We start from the raw sequence: 17189 nt of genomic DNA, 5'->3' as shown, positions 1-17189 counted from the left end.
TTCCATCTATATAGTGCTCAGGGAGTGCTGAGGCCAGGACTGCTGCATGCCTGACAGTTGCAAAGCTAGGGTGCTAGGAGAGTGGAGCTTTATGGTTGTTTACACTTGTCATAGCAAATTCTATCTTTTTCAATACATTCCTGACCTCATTCTCCTGGGCTCTGCAGCCCGTTATTACAAATGTGGCAAGAGCCTATTTACTAAAAGCAGAGGCTAAGGCATGCTCAGGAAAGTATTACAAATATTGTATTGCGTTTGTGCACAGATGCTTATCAAGAAAACATGTAAATATATATTTGCTTGCATCTTCTGAGAGAGTAATTAATGACATGAGTGCATATGCCATAGGTGATGATGTTTGCAATTTTTACTAAATGCAGGACCACATACCGAGGTGCTTTTTCAGTCATTACTCAGGAAAACCTCACAGCTTTAACAAGGTAGTGCTTATATACATGCAAAACCATAATACACAGCACAGGGGCTTTCTTTCAGCTCAAAACTTACATTACTTTAATTGTCATGACACATTATAAGAAATGTACAGCTGAAACACTTTATTACAAAACTTTCAGACATGCACCTTCAAGTCCACTGTAAGAGACTTAACCTCCTCCTTCTCAAATGAAAAACATGATTTTGTTTTCAGCCCAGAATTTATTAAACACTCTGCCAAATCTCTGTTCTTTCACATCTGCCACTTCTTCCCCTGTTATTTCTAGAATTGTAGAACTTTTCTGCATTTCTAATAACTCAGGATAGCCATTCCCAACTCAAGGAATCTAAAAAGTCGTGTTTGGACAACAGTTGTCACTAATCAAACTGAGTCTCCAAGTTTGGAGAAGGAATTTGAGCTTGTCCAATAAAACCAATTAAGTGCATGGCCAGTGTTTTGGGTTATTAAAATAAGATACATAAAGTATTTAAAGGGTAGTAAAAGTTCAGCTTTTACTTATCGCTTTGATAACAGCTGGGGATTTTATTAATAGACAGGATATAATTTTTTTTTTTAATGGGCTACAATGCTTTCTTCTTTCTTTTTATTTCTTAATAACATACACAAAAGCAATATCCCCCAAAGCAGACTTGCACTCAGACATGAGATGGAAAACTTATGTTTGGAAAAGCCATCTCCTTTTGCTTAAAGTAGAGATGTGCTGAGAAACTGGTACAGTATGACAACATTTTAAACACAGAGGAGACAAGATTTATCTGGCTGGTATACAATAGAAAACAAAAATCGAACACCAATGTTACAGCATTATATTGAAACAAACCACAGTAATTAGATGCTTTGAAGTCAAGCCTATATTTTCTTCAGCTTTTTCATAAATTATTGATCTACTTTCCTCATTAAATGGAATGGCAGGCTCTTGCAGTAAATGGACAAGTGACTACATTTATATAATCAAATATCCACTGCATCTGGCTATAAAACATGTTTCTGTGTAAAACATCCTTTCTGAATTGATATCCCTGCAGAAGAGATTTACTAGAATAACCACATGCCTTTTGTCTCTAAAACACAGCTTCCCTTGCATCATCATGCAGTCCAGTATTTTACACTGATCATATTAAACAAAATATTTTCCAAGAGCCTCTATCGTCCATTGTGCAACAGAACATTTCTTCTCTATAATGATATGTAAATAAAATGTCTCACTTACCTTATTTTCTCCATCTCTGCTGCAGAGGCCTACAAGAAATCAAATAATAGGAGCAAGTGAATGAAAGAAAACATTCACTCTGCAGATTTATGCATAGTTAAGGCTTTCCAAATGGTTTTCGACAAGTGTCTACAAGGCGATGGTAAGCGAACCCCACATCTGCATTAGCCGAAAATAACATTGACAGATGAACTGGGGAATAATGCAGCACGCTGCAGGAGCACTGTATACCCACGAGCCATGGGCAACAGAATGACTCAGTTGTAGCGCTGAGGCATAAAATGGGGAGGAAAAAAAAAAAAAAAAGGCAAGCAGCAGCAAGTAACAGGTTACTGTGCCTCCTGGGTTTAGGAGGAAAAGTTGAAATGCGGTGCTACCCTCTGCACGGTGGGCATGGCAGCAGGGCGCTGCTTGCAGGGAAATGACAGTGACTTCATCACATGTGAATGTTGAGTTCAATTCATCATTTTTCAGAGAGCCTGACAGATGGAAGGGACACAAGCTTGCCTCCTTAGTGGGAGTTTCAAGTAATCAAATTACTTTCCTCAAGTAATATGCTATCTTGACAATTAGCATCTCAATACATGGAGGTTTTTCGTTAACCCTTTCACTGCTATTTACCCGGGCTGTAGCTTACAACTCCAGTAACTCCTCAGGTCCCTCTGCCTGGCACTGCAGCCAGTCTCTCATTAACCCTTTGACAGCGGCTCGGCACTCCTATAGCCCTGAATCTTTACATCCTGGCAGAGCTGTAGGTGGTCATTTCATTAATCTGTCTGGTTTCTTTTTACTGTATAGATGCTGTAAATCCCTCCTTATCCATAACACGGAGACTCATTAATCTCTCTGACATTACTTATATCAAAATAATAGTCCTGTTAACCCTTTGGTTTCTTTTTCATCATTATCTCACTCAGATCCTTAATAGCTGCTTCCATTTCATTTCATCACATCACTGGCACAGAATCTCATCAGTCCTCCTTGTCCTGCTTTATTGTAACTCAGGAATGAGGACTCGGAACAATCCTACAATCCCTGGATCCAGATAAATCCCAGCATCACAGAATCTCTTATTTATACTGAAGGCATTGCCCATTAATCATGAACACTTTAAACCTTATTGACTAATCGCTAACAATCATATTTTAGTATGGAATAAATTAAAGATTAAAAATAGGGAAATAAAAATTTAATCAGTTAAGCATCAGGAAATTTGTCAAACTGCCTAGTAAAACATCCCAAATGACAAATTGTTGGTTCTTCATTGGGTAACTCATCTTCCCTTCTTATTTACTTTTGATTTGCCCATTAGATAAGTTGTCAGTCAGGCTGCTGTTTGCATGATAATTTCTGATGACATACATTAAGGATTTTAGGCATTCACCATAACTTGGTAAGTAAGAAGCCAGCTGCAGGAAAAGCCCTCCTCAGCTTCCCAGTGATGGATGTAATACATGTTTTACGTGGTCTCTGCATGTCTGTTAGAAGCACAGGGTTGCCCATGAGAAATCCCAGATTTTTACATTAAAAATCTAACCTAGAATTAGCTTTCTCTAATTTATACCTATCCATTGAATCAATGTGTATTTTGTAGTATGCAGGAAATAGTTTAAATGTTGCTGACCAGAAAATGAACTACAGGGGCTTTCTCCCTGGGCACAGCAAGCTAAGGGTATCTCCATGGGCTTTCTAGAGATAAACTCTCAAAAACTGCTCTGATCATTATTTTCCTGTCATTTTGGGGAGACTGGACATAGTTTTCTCCAGGGCCACTCACTGTTGATTTGTCTGGAACTGTGGGAATCACCCATGAAGGCAGAGTACTTAGACTGTCTGATTTCAGTTCTTCTATTAGGACACTATCTGCAGACATAAGGGGAAGCTGCCTGGGTGTGGTTTTGCCTGATGCTTTGAATTCTGCTGTACTCATGGGGTTGGGGTGGGGGTTGTTTCGTGTGATTAAAGCGCGGGATGGAGAAGAGGAGCTGTAGGCTGGCTTTCTGGCTGTACTCATCTGTGGATGCAGGTGAGTCATTGGCTGCCAATCCCAACAGGAAATTAGCGGGGAAAAAAAGCACAGCAAATGCCTGACACCAAAGCAAAGCAGAAAACTAAACCAAGATGCAATTACTTCCATATGAACTATTCACCTACTTTTTTTTTTTCTTTTTTTTTTTTTTTTATGGTAAAGCTTTTTTTTTTTTTTTTTTTTTTTTTTTACCTTCTCACAGTAAAAGCTGCTTGTTTCATGTAAAATAGCCAATTTTCCTTTGGATCACTGGGGATGTTCTCCTCTGCCTTTCGCTAACAGCCTGTACAGTAAAAAGGGGGCTCCTTTCTGATGTGGGACCAATGGGTTCAGCTCAATCCTCCTCAGGAAGGATGATCAGACCCAGGTTAGAGACCCTTTTGGGCTGTGGCACTGCAACGCTCTGTTACTTCTGATGGGGATCCACTTCTAGCAAACAAATAGGAGCACACAAAAGGACTGGAGCCTGCATGTTCCTCAGGGGAATGCTCTAGCTTTCAGACTAGAGAATCAAATGAGCATATAGGAACATGAAATGGTGAAAACCAGATAGGAGCATCTAGAAATGTAGCTTTCATCCCAAGCAGCTTATTTTTTTCAGATAATTGTTTCCTTAAGATCCTTTTTTCTTCCTTTTCTTTTTCCTCTTTTTATTCTTCTTCTTCCTTTTTTAATCTTTTTCTTCCTTTCTTTATTTTTTTCTCAAAAAAAGCCTTAGCAACTCAAAATTATTTTAAAACTGGTTTTCTGTAACAGCTCTGTTTTCACAAGGTGATATTTTTACTAAGGCAAAATTGCTGTTTCCTAGCCAGATCCTTGCCATTGATGTAGCCTGTGGAGGTTTAGAGGTTACATCATCCTCCCACTCCTCTCTATCAAGGCTCCTATCTGAAATATCCTACTGAATTGATTTAAAAATATATTTTAAACATATCTGAATTGGCCACTTTTAGGACCAATCTTGTCTTTAAAGTCTTGTGGGACCTATTTCAAGCAGAAAGACTGAAGTAAAAGTTGGTATAAGAATGTCCTTTACAGTATGTCATTCATAAGTTGCTGCTTGCTACTAGGTTGATTCATTTCAAGTGCTCCTTGATGCTTGAACTAAGCAGTGTGATTGAAGCTGTGTGGCTTTTTTTCTTTAAATAAAATATTTTTAATTACGATCAGTAATTACCTTTAATTACAGAAATATCAGATGTGATTTAAATACCTGTTTTTTTTTAAACAATATCGATGCAGTGTGACTAAATAATTTCTTTAATCAGCCGGAAAAAAACAGGTTTTGCTTTTAACAAAACAGTTTGCCTCAGTAATTTAATTTCCTACATTTCCATATACAGTCTCCTACTTAAAATAGTGAGACTGGTTTGAAGATTTTCCTTTTTACAGAAGTACTTGGTGTGGCAACTTTGCCTGGAAGCACTTTCAGGAAACGCTTAAGAGTACTGGTAGAAACTTGACTTGTTTCTGAGTACTTGAAGAAAGCAAGTGTAAAACACAGAACAACTGTCAAGACTCCTTTTCTGGAAGTGTTGAGCATTTAAAAGTCCATTTTGGAGCAGGTATTTAAAAAGCAAATCAGTTGTCGGTTTTGGTTTGTTTTTTTTTTTTTTGTTTGCTTGGTTGATTTTTTTAATTATGCCTTCCTCCCCCCCCCATTATTCTAGATTGCAAGTTGATATTCTTTGAGAAAAAAGTAATTTGTTAGCTTGCATGAAAGCAGAGATGTTGTTAATGGAAACCTCAGGAAATTTGGAAATTTTACTGTGTTTTTTTTTCACTTTAAAATATGGTTACTGTTTTTCAGGCACCATGACAAACTCTGAGTTGTTTTCAAGTCATCAGAGTGAATGAAAAATACTGTGATACTTGAGGTTTTGTCAAACAACCTCAAGACAAGACAATGGCAGAATATTCTTAGTCAAAAACTTAACATATATAAACTAATCTATCTATCTAACGAGATATATATCTTTGATATTTTTTTTTTTTTGTTATATGATCGGTGTCTATAGTGTTGATTATTGAACCACAACCTTTTTAAATAAAATAAAAAGTCATGCTGATAGTCTACCTATCATTCTATCCAATTCACATGGTGACTGCATTGGTAAAATACTGTGTTTATATTTTATTTCCTTTATTGTATTATTACTTTCTGAAGCACAAGCAATCATGAGAATTCAAATCTTCCAGATGCCTAATGGATTTTCCTCCCCCTAAGATCTTGAAGTCAATTTTCATCCTTCTGTATCCTCCCAATGTATGTGAGAAAAAGGAGGAATACCCTGGAGGTGACTTTTATTTTTCTCCCTTGTTATTTTTTGTTTTCTTGGAAAGAGATGCTTCATACTTTTATTTTTTCCCTTGTTATTTTTTGTTTTCTTGGAAATAAATGCTTCTTTTTAGAGGGAGGGACAGGAACCCAGAGCCTGGCTCAGTGTTCACTGGTCTTCCCATTAAGTTCAGTGGACTTTGGATTGACATGTTGGTTAGTTGCTACCAAATATATGAGAAAATAAAGAGTAGTAGGAAGTTACTGTGGTTCATTTAGTCTGACTGTTATTACTCTGACTTGTTTAGTATTGTGAGAGTTGTTTTTATTTATGTGGTGAGGAAAGCTGTAAATGAGAGTTCACTCACAACTAAGTTGTCTGGACTTCTGGCACATTTGTTTTCAATCACAGCTCCTTCATTTCAGCATTTCTTTTGTGCTTGCAGTTGTACCAAGGTTTTATTGATAGGAACCACTGTGACATTTTTTTTTTTTTCCTATAGGGTACAAGAGTGAAATATGTGGTTTAATAAAATTTACAGACTACATAATTTGATAGGATCAATCTTTAAATAGGCTCAGTCAATTTTTAGAGATTTCTTTGTATAGGTTTTAAAGTACCACTGAAGTGATGCCTAACAAAAGACTAAAATTTAATCTATAGAAACTTTAATAGATCTGGAGGAAGTGTCCATTCACATTTGATTTGGCTTAATGTACTGAATGTATCTAATAGATGTTTATGAAAGAAGAATCTTTCTGTAAAACTCTTGCCTGAAATTGTCATGGAGATAGAAAGAAAATTGAGTCCAGTTCTCCACAGTTACCACTGTAACAGATATTTTTTCAGAAAGCACCTCCTCCAAGCATACCTTCACACCATGGGCCATAAAACACCTCCACTATTCTCAGACAATCTGAAGACATCTAATATAGAAAAGTTGAAGAGGCTTAACACTGAGTGAAGAAGTCAGAAGAGGTCAAAACTAAGACCCTATATCTCTGTAATGCTGAGGAACTTGTTAGAACCATTGGACATTTTCCCTGGGAAAGAGCAAAATCACACACACTACAAATAATGGGAAGGGTTCAATAGACTGTGAAGGTTTTGCATGTCTGACCTGAGGAAAAGCATCTGTCAACCAGTTTAGACATAAGTAACCATGAGTAAGACATACCAAATCTCTGACCACCACCAAGAGTAGCTTTTCACCTTCCCAGCATTCCCACCCTATCTGGGACCAACTTCTGACTTTCCTTAGGGTGAAAGAAGAAATCCTCCACAGCAAAATTAGGTGCTAAATATAGAAGCCCAGATGTTCGGGACTAACTGTATACAGCAAAGATAATGCATAAATGTACTCAACTCAGTAAAGAAATAGATAAATTCTCTTTTAATTCTTAAAGCAGATGACTAAATTCAACACCCAAAATTTTCACACCACACCTGAATGTGCATCTCAAGAACAGCACTACTCTGTCATGCAACATTCATAAGGTTGCTGGGCTCCATCTTGAAAGAGTTAGATTTTCTTTTTTCCCTGTGTGTTCCTGAATGCTACTAAACTGTTTGATATCAGCTGGTCATTCTATCTGTGTTAAATTTCATATGACCAGTTTATCTCTCTTTGATCTTGTACCAGTTTTATGTTTAAATCTTATTACTCCCACCTTGGTTTTAAATTCCCATATGCATTTATGTAGAGATATCTTATTTGAGAGGGAAAACAAAGCATGATTCTTTGGCTGCTCTCAGAAGATTATATTTCTTTCCCTCATTCGTTTCAGTATCCCTTCTCTGGATCTATTCCGAATTAAGTTAAATCTGATTTGAAAGTGGGTGAACAGAGCTGTATATCATGTACAAAACACCTTGGCAGTACCTTGTTGAATAATATGAAAGTTTCAGTGACTCTAAAGAAAATATATCTGCAGTGCATCTTAGGCTTGTCTCAGGTTTCCTGTGGCTCTATCACATTGGAGGCTCATAGCTGTTTTAGTCTACATCTAGATCTTCATTTCTCTGCTGTCTCCAAATAACAAGCTCTACAACATGAAGTCTTTATGTGGATGGTCTTGTGTTAAATTTCATCCTGTTTTCATTAGTCTGCTTAGAAACAAAACAGTTCTTGTATGGGCTTCCTAATTGTTGTCAATACTTCCAAACGTCCTTATCATTTAGGTAAACCTAAAATTAGGCAAGCCTGTTTATTGACTCAAAGTCACTGACAAGTACATGTAAGAAGATGTGTCCAAAAACTTCTTCCAAAGTTCCAGCAACCTCTTCCCAACTCAATAGGCTTCCTTTTTAACATGCTACCTTTATTTTTTTTTTTTAATACAATTTTCATTCAGGTTAAAAATCTTTAATTATTCTCCATTTTATCAGTTTTAGACAGTAATTCTCAGCTGAACACGATTTAAACTGTTTCATGCAAATTTAGATAGATCAGGACGCATTCCTTGAGTATGAAATAATTTCTTTTAACAAAAAGTTACTTTTGCTAAAATTGTTGTGCTTTATGCCACTTCTCTGAATTCTTGATTGCTCAACTTTTCTGACCATGAAGCCTTCACTCCACTTCATGTTACATTTCCTCTTCGCTGGTTATATTAATACTTTTGAAACAATGCACGCAGCGAAAATCTTTTCTTTTGAGCCTTGCCACTTCATGTGTCAATTGATCACAATTTTGGGCTGGTGATTACCACGGGATTCCTGATATCACCAGGGTGAATAGGCTCTGTTTGATCCTGCCATAATTATGGTAGTTTCTGTTAAACCTTCCTCATTCTTAATCAGATATCCTACAATTATTCCTATGTTCATTATCATTCTTACTGAAAAATGAGGCAAAGTATCCCTTTAATAAGTGGATCATGTCTAAATTCTCATGAACTTCTGTCTGACCCTCAGCATACACTAGGTCTTCCTTCTTTTTTTCTTTTTCTGTCTGTATGGTTGAGGATCTTTTCAGCACTAGTCTTTTAAAAATCCTCAGTAAAGTCCAACCTCACTGAAATTTTGGCTGAAAGAGACTGGCAACAGAAATAAGATAAAAAGAAAACTCAGGCATTTTTCTCACAACACATACTGCATGCATGAACATGTATGAAATAACCACAAATTAAATTGAAACTAATCTACAGGCTTCTCTTTTGCATGCTTGGGAAGACATAGCATTCTCAAGCTGTTTTATTTCCTAATATTTTAGGATCTTTGTTTTGCTTCCTTAGTTTCATTTTCACTCTGTGAAGTCTCAGAGCCAGATTCCCAACAGGAGTAACTTAGCAGAGCTCCAGTGAAGTCAAGCCTTGCTGATTTATACTACTAGAGGGTCTGTTCCTAAATGGCTGTTTCAGTGAGTCAAGCTGATTTCTGTCATACCCAGTACTCTCAGCTAGCATGAAATGCCACAGTTCCTCTTAAAAAACAGTCCCAAAAGAACCTGCATCTCTTCTCTATGTTGCTTGGCAAATCATCCGGTGGAATCTGAACAAAGGCTATCGAAACCAGGAGGCTTCCTGCCTTAAAATGACAGTTCAGACTTTCCTTCAATTGTTCAGTATGCTTTTCTCAATCAGATGATTTGAACTTGTGCATGTAATTAATGTGATTAAAGTGCTTATTTGTATTAAAATAGTCTTTGTAGCCATCTGCAGAGATGAGGATCCATGGTGCTAGGAGCTGTATAAACTTCCCATAGGAAGAGAAAAGCCTTTCCCAGACAGTCTGACCAGGCAAAATAGACACAGATACGTGCAGTACTTTTGTTTCCTTTATGATGCCGAGATGCAGCAGAACTTTTGTCTATTGAGAATGGATTGATGGACTATGTTTTCTTTATGGTTGTTCAGCATCATATGATGCCATAGAACTACAAAAGGTTAAAACAGTGAGTTGAAGCCACACTGTTTGTCCAACTGACCCTCTCTACACTTCACTTCCAGCTAGCTTGACTCCAGTGTGACCCCACCAGCTACAGTAATACCGTAAATATTGTAAGAGAGCAGAGACTGAGGAGCAATCTAATTGATTAACTGCAGTCTGTGTCTCTTAAACTAATACATGGCACTACTGACTGCACATTGCCAGTATACTTATGTGGGTGTCTATATTACAGACATTGGAACTGTAATTACAGACATTACATTAAAGTATTCAGCCACAGCAGGTGCCATTAAAAAAGCTCCTGTTTCTCAATAGATAATATAAAATGATATCTGAGACAGTCAGGAGTAACTGCAATATCCTGGTGCACTGACTCTTGACTTGTTAAGGACAGCCATGTACTGAGTGGGACCAAAGCTTGGGTCATCATGACCCAAGATGGCATATGAATTCTAACATAGCTGATCCTATGTATTTCTGCATTTGCATTTTTATATCTCTACATATGTCCCTACATACTGGAGATGTTTTGCTCGTGAATTTTGTCAACTGGAAGTGGGAGAGAGAGATGAGAGGGGGAACAGAACTGCAAAATTTCTACATCCTACTCTGTTACAAAACATGCATTTTCTGCTCTAGCTACATCTACATCTAGGTGATAGGAGTTATCACGTGGTCCTGTTAAATAAAGCTTCACCTTTTATTTTTCTGACTGTGGTCACTAGCTTTTTGCCCTATTTTTAACACCACACCTAGAAGAAGGACTCTGAGGAAGGCAGCCAAAATGCTAAGACAGCTAGAAAACTTCCTAGCAGAACCAAGACTGAAATGAGTAAAGACAATTGTTTTCAAATAAGAAAAAGATGGATGCAGAGGGAAAGGAAATAATCCATTTCCATGTTCAGTGTGAATTGTGTAGGAAATAACGGGCTCAAAGTGAAGCCAAAAGATTTAGAGAAAATGTTAGGGGGAATATTTTAATCACAGAGATAGTTATGTACTGAGGGGATTGCCCATAATAGCTGTGGGATGTCCCCTACAGTTTGGAAGGATTTACATACAACTTTCCTGTCTTGAGACAGGAGGACAGCCTAGACACCTTTCATGGTCCTTTCTGACTCTTCTGACTGTGACTGCTCCCCTACAAAGCAAACACAACATAAACCAGTGTAAACATTTCTTCCAACAAACAGGATTTGCTCCCTGCTTTGTTCCCTTCAACATGAGTCTTTTCTTAAGGCACCATTGCTTCCCTGGGACTCGTGTGTTGGGGAGTTGACTGAGTCTCCTAAAAATAGTACGTTTACTTTCATGGATTTTGTCACTTATGAACTTGTCTGTGGACAGGGAAGAGTAAAATAAACAAGGTGCAACAATATATCCAGACAACGTTGCAGATATTTCCTTGAAAAGAAAGCTAAACTTCAAAGCTTTCACTTCTCCTGTCACACAACACTGGTGGAAAACAATAGCTGTTTATTGATTCACCTTATTTTTTTATCCATTTCCAACCAGTGTGTGTGGTGCTTCAAAGTCATACCAGTAGGGCTATATCTATTTCTGGAACAATGGTTATTCCAGTGAATAAAAAGCCATAGATCATTTGGATTTGTGCCTGTAATTGTTTAAGAGAACTTTACTTAAGCAATAAAAGAATGAGGCCAGAGAATAATATTAAGGAGATCTTTGATCTTCTTCTTTCAAACCGGTCTCTCTCTTCACCAAAGGAATAGGATCTTCCTAATAATACTATGGATGAGATAAAAAAAAAAAAAAACAAAACAAAACAAAACAAAAAACCTCCCCATATACACAGCAGACTAGAAGGGAATTAGGATGTTACATGAATCAAAGGAACTGGTTCTAATCACCACTTTGGCTTATGTGCCAGGAAAATCTAAATATGGGGAAGAAAAGAGAAATCATATTCCTAGAAGTGCTGTTGGTTGATGCTGGTTTTCTTTTTACAAGACACCAGTGTAAAACTTACTCTGTACATTTGAGCCATCAGTGGTGTTAGGGTACATGCAAAATATACATCTGTAAAACAGGCTTTAAAAGTTGAACGCCCCAGTCCTCCTCTGTTAAAGTTGTAGTGTCTTCTGTTATCTACTTGGTGGTCAAAAGATGATGAGGGACCATTATATATTCATAATATATAGCAATATAACATGTAGATGTATTTATATGGATAAGTCACTGAGAGCCTCAAGATGGTGAATGTTAATTACCATCAAATTAATCTGTGAGATAAGATAGGGCTTAGAAAGGTACCTATTTTACAGCAAGCTTGTGTTCCTTATGGAAGTCCCAAGGTCAGACAGTTATGTTAAAAGGTAGAAGAGACTTGTACCTCCCTCTTCCAAGTTTTCAGCTAATTTGTTAACTGCTTAATTTACCTTTTTCTTTACCTATTTTTAGGCAGGGTATGAAAGTAAGCAAAGATTCTTTTGCTTGCTCCTCTCTGCACTCCTGCATAACAGCCAGCTAGATACTCATTCCAGTATTGAATAGTATATAAGGTAAAATATTTCCTAAGCTGCAGTGACTTTGGTTTGTGCAAAGCCTCAGTGTTACTGGTCCCTGTCAGCATTGCTGAGTCCAGTTATGTCATTGTAAAAATTTTAAGTATAAAATGACTTCTGTGCTGGACTTGGATGGTGTCTTAATTGCTATAGGGTCATAAGAGGTCTTTTCTTTTTATATTCACTGCACTGTGCATTAGCATTCTTCTTAGGGGTTCTTTTCTGCGAGTTTAAAGAAGTCTGTTCTTACTCCTACACAAAACGTGGAATTGTTAGGCTTTACTGTGGAGACATTAAATCAGATCCTGGAGATTCCTTTGTCGAAAAGGAAGCTCTATTGTTAAAATTACATCTGGCTTTTGCACGTGTCACATTTCACAGGAGCATTGAGCCCATATTATCTAGTGGCTTTTCTTGCAGTCTTCCTTCATGCAGTGCTATTTTTAGATTTTCATCCTGTTGGAATTCAATAGTCTAGTTGTCAAGGCAAGCAAGAGAAGATAGCTATGGTTGAATTTGTCAATGATTCAGCCATGTTCATTGTTACTATTACTATATAATCTTACCATAGTGGCAGACAAATACCACATTCAGGACATATAATTGCATGGAACTGTCAGGTTTTAGATTGAAATTATAAAATGCTTAAATATAATTACATGTCAGGTTTGAATCATTACAGAATAAGTAGAGGGTTATCAGAAGACTCTGGGTGAAGCTGTAGTTTTCCTGAAAGGAATGACAGTTCCCCACATTTTGATTTCATCTAGGATTTTGCTCTCTTTCCCTCTCCTTATCCCTTATGTTCCCATGGTCATTTTCTTTCATATACCTTTACTGTTACATGAAGGAGAAAAGAGTATGGCTGTGGTATTAGATGAGGACAGTGAAGGATCAGGTCAGAACATTATCCTGTCCTGGCATATGGTAAGAAATGAGGCCATTTGCAGTTAAACATAATCAGGTTCAAAATCCATGAAAAGGCTGACTCCAGATTGGGGTTTAATATTGTGAAGTTTCACTGAGCAACTGAAAAGCCACGAATGAAAAAATAGACATAATTCGTCATAGGTGAATACTTTCGTAACATATATCTATTTAAATAGTACTAAAGGCAATGATCCAGCAAGGCACAAAACCCATATGCAGTTCTGATCACAAGTGTTATGTCAGTGAAAATAGTGTGGTTTTGTGCTTAGCATAGCTCCTGGGTCATAAAGAATACAGAATTTTAAAGATCACCACATTATAGCTCTCAGTGATTTCTTAGATTCTTACTGTGCCCTCTCAGACACTGTAACAAAACCACTCTGATTTAGAAGATATGGGATATTTCCTTTAATTAAGTTAAAATTAGGAAATGTAGTCAATGTGACGCACAAGCTCCACAATGACACCCCTGTCACTGAATATATGTGTCCCGAGATGTTTAGGTGCCAGGGAGACAAGAGCACTTGCTGTTACTGTAGCTGTAAGCTGGGAGGCCCCAAAGGTGCAGGGAGCTACAGGTGATAAAGGTGTTGGTTTGAGGCTGCTGAGGGTGTAGTCTATGTGCATGTATGGGAATGGAAATGGCAGGCCTGGGGATGGCAAACCTCCCTCTCTGAGCTGTCTTAAATGAGCTCGGCACTTTCTATGCTGGCTGAAACCTGCCAGATCACTGAAACTAAGTTTCTAGATATCAGACACCCAAGGTATTATTGATTTAAAAAGGATTTAAGGGTGGGATATTATATATACAAGATAAAATGCCTACTTGGAGAAATCCAACAACTCTTAAATTTTCCTGTTCTACAAATTTAAGGTTAAATCACAATTTTTAAACAATATGCCATAAACTTCAGTTGTTTGAGTGGTGTCTGGCAGGAAAACCTGATTATTGCCAGTTTGCTCTTTGCAGTGTGGAAGATTTGCAGGACTGAAGTACCAGTCTCCTAGCAACCACAGATCCTCTAAGAATCTTCTCTTTGATAGTCCCTAAAATATGTTAATGCCACTAGATATTGCAAAATAAACCACTGGGACCCACACGTAATGAAATAAGGAATTTTGATTTATACCTTCAGTCCAGAATAACAATGCACTAGTCTACAACTGTAGCACAGTTCTGACAGTGACTCAACTCAGTTTGGGTTGCTAACCATTTTTGTTTTGTTTAAAATAGATACTCACTACTAAATCCCAAAATTGCAAATGCTTATACGCATAACTTCATACATGAGTAGTCTCAGTGAACTTCATGTGACTATTTATGTGTTTAATTACTTGCTGGACTAAAGAGTTACTGTCTGGATTTTAGCAGAAAGCATTTTAGGACTGCTCCTCTCTCTTCCTCTGGTCATCTACATGCATCTTATTAGGAGATTATTCTCTGATGATCTAATACACATATGCTGAGAAATACAGAATTTAAATCTTGAAAACAAAGTTCGAAGCTCACGTTCTCATGGGAGATTTTGATTCAGCAATTATATTGTCCTCAGAGCATCCAGAGTGCCTCACCCTTCCAAAGTGCAGTAAATCTTTCAGGGTGCAACCCTGAGAGCAGGAGGGAAATAAAAAAGGAGCAAGCATGTTAATCAGTTAAAATACCTACTACAAGGGACAGTTGCAGTGGTGTGCCAAGAGACATCAAAAGGGCTACACAGATGTAAGCTAGCCCAGGATGCAAGACTCTGCATTTAATGGAGAATCCCAAAGGATATATTCATGCTGCTGCATTGTTATTTTTAATGAATGAAGCAGGAAGGAGGGTAATGCCAGGCAGAACTTGTTGGAAGGGACTGAAATTCCAGATATCTGAAAAAATAAGGAGGAGAGTTCATATATGCTTTTTAAAAAAGATATTTCCCCTTCACCCATGCCTTTCTGAGGAGACAAGAGAATTCAAATAAGAACAAACTGTATGAAATAGGTTCTCAGGAATCTTGGTATCAGCAAAAATATCTCTTTCCATATAGAGCTGTGCTATGAAGAACACATGTATGCCAAGTCTGTGTAGGGCAGTTGTGATAATTACACAGAGAATAGCATTACTCACCGATTTCTACTAATTATTGTTTAAGTGACATAGAATTTCATTAATTCAAACTTTATTACATTCATTATAGAGGCTTCACTAAGAAGAAAAATGCTTCCCTTTATTGCTTTTATAGACAAAGGACAACTGACTGGTCAGAATATCTGGTTGGCTTATTTCAGAGTGAAAAAAGAGATGATAGAGCAGAAGTGAAGCATATGAGATGCAGTGTCATGTCTGTCTCCTCCAGAGCAGCCCTGCCTGAGCTCTTGAGTGTGAGAAGGAAGGGAACTTTCCTTCTATTTAAAGCACTTCTATTTGTAGCGTATTGAAAAGATCTGCCACTGGTTTCTCTTCATGTAATCAGTAAGCAAAGCTACAGTAAAGAGAGGGATTCTCCAGGTAATGAAGTCCTCTGTAATTAAGGACTATGGCCTTTTTGGTGTAATTATGAACACTTACTTCTAGATCTTCTGGATTTCTGAAACTGCTATGAAATATTGCAGATATCTGATTGTGTGATTGTATCGAGCTCTGACATTCAGTTCATTTTCAGAAGTTTCTGCAAAGGCAAAGGAATTTCTTTCTGTGAGTTCTCTGGTGTGTGCTGTCAGTAGATACAGCCAGTCAGATGATTACTGCAATGGTCCAAAAATAAAGCTTTTTACGATCTTTATTTATTAATAAGTAAAAAACCAAGATCATAAACAGGCCTAAAATGCTTCTCTATTTTTATCTTACTGCTTAACTAGCAAAAAATGACGATGGAATTTCATGACTGTAAAGAAATGCCTTTTTTCTCTATTCAACAAGATTATTTCTTTCTTAGTGCCTGCATCATTATTTAGCACAACAGTAAAACTTATCCCCGTGTCAGGGAAGTTGTTTGATTTCTTATTATATGGCAGAGCCATTATACAGACTGTCCTCCTTTGCAACCCCAAGTGACTTCTGAGTCACAGACCATATGTGAAGCAGTGCTATTGACCAAGATCAGTCATTCTATTCACATCCCAGGTGGCTGCCACTGAGACAAGAAGAAGGGTCTGAAACATAAGAAGAGCCTACCAAAAGGCTATATAGAGAAGAAGAATGAGGAGGTATCAAATAATGACAGCCTACACCTGCAAACGTGTCATGTTGCACTGATGAAATTTGTAAGAGAAGTATTATTGCCTTAATAATGCATCTTCCGGTGTTTTGCTAGGCTAATGGTTTTCTGATGAATACCTGGCAAGTATAGGTGCCGAATGGAGAGGTTGTGGCCTTTCCTGAGCTCCAGAGACATTAGAGAACTGCTCTCTTTCACCAGAGGTCCACAGAAAGTCACTGGACTCTCAGTGCTTGTAGAAGAAATGCTTTTAATGTGGGCCAGAAAAGGTTCTCCCTTGCCAAGTGGTAATGAAAAAAACTGAGCAGGCCACATCAAAGTGACTTCAGCCAGAGTCTTCCTACTAATTACTCCAAAAGAGCTTCTGGGGACACACAAATGGAAGGAGAATGATAGTTAAGGGGAATTTTCTCTACTGCCACCAGAACTACTGTTTAGAGGGTGGGTTTTTTTAGATGTTGTTATTTCAAATGGACTGGGCAACTTTTGATCTGTTATGTCCACCAGTACTAGGAGGACAGCAGGTTTGGACATCAGGAAGACAAACACATAGAGATGAACAAGGATAATCAGTTGCAGAGACTCGAGGATATTGCACAGGTTTGGAGAAACAAGGAATGTCTGAGTGGGACCCAAATAAATTAATGAGCAGTGCTTTATAAATAGTG

At 37.6% G+C, this 17189-nt stretch overlaps 1 protein-coding gene across 4 annotated transcripts in view; it reads right to left on the bottom strand.

The window, feature by feature from the left end:
• Nucleotides 1–17189, bottom strand: part of BEGAIN (brain enriched guanylate kinase associated) — a 152905-nt gene that overhangs the window by 115457 nt on the left and 20259 nt on the right. For 3 of the 4 annotated variants that reach the window (XM_032981710.2, XM_032981708.2, XM_032981711.2), the window contains exon 1: nucleotides 1668–2119. In XM_032981710.2, the coding sequence (XP_032837601.1) occupies nucleotides 1668–1681 (14 nt within the window). In that variant the 5' untranslated portion in view covers nucleotides 1682–2119. Of the gene's footprint in view, nucleotides 1–1667; nucleotides 2120–17189 lie in introns of those variants that run through there. The other variant, XM_032981709.2, reaches the window with a different exon arrangement.

This window comes from Tyto alba, unplaced genomic scaffold, assembly GCF_018691265.1.
Source record: "Tyto alba isolate M040663 unplaced genomic scaffold, T.alba_DEE_v4.0 Super-Scaffold_29, whole genome shotgun sequence".
NCBI classification, from domain to species: Eukaryota; Metazoa; Chordata; class Aves; order Strigiformes; family Tytonidae; genus Tyto; species Tyto alba.
Note: the sequence above shows the minus strand (reverse complement) of the source record. Positions and strands in the feature narration are given on the sequence as shown.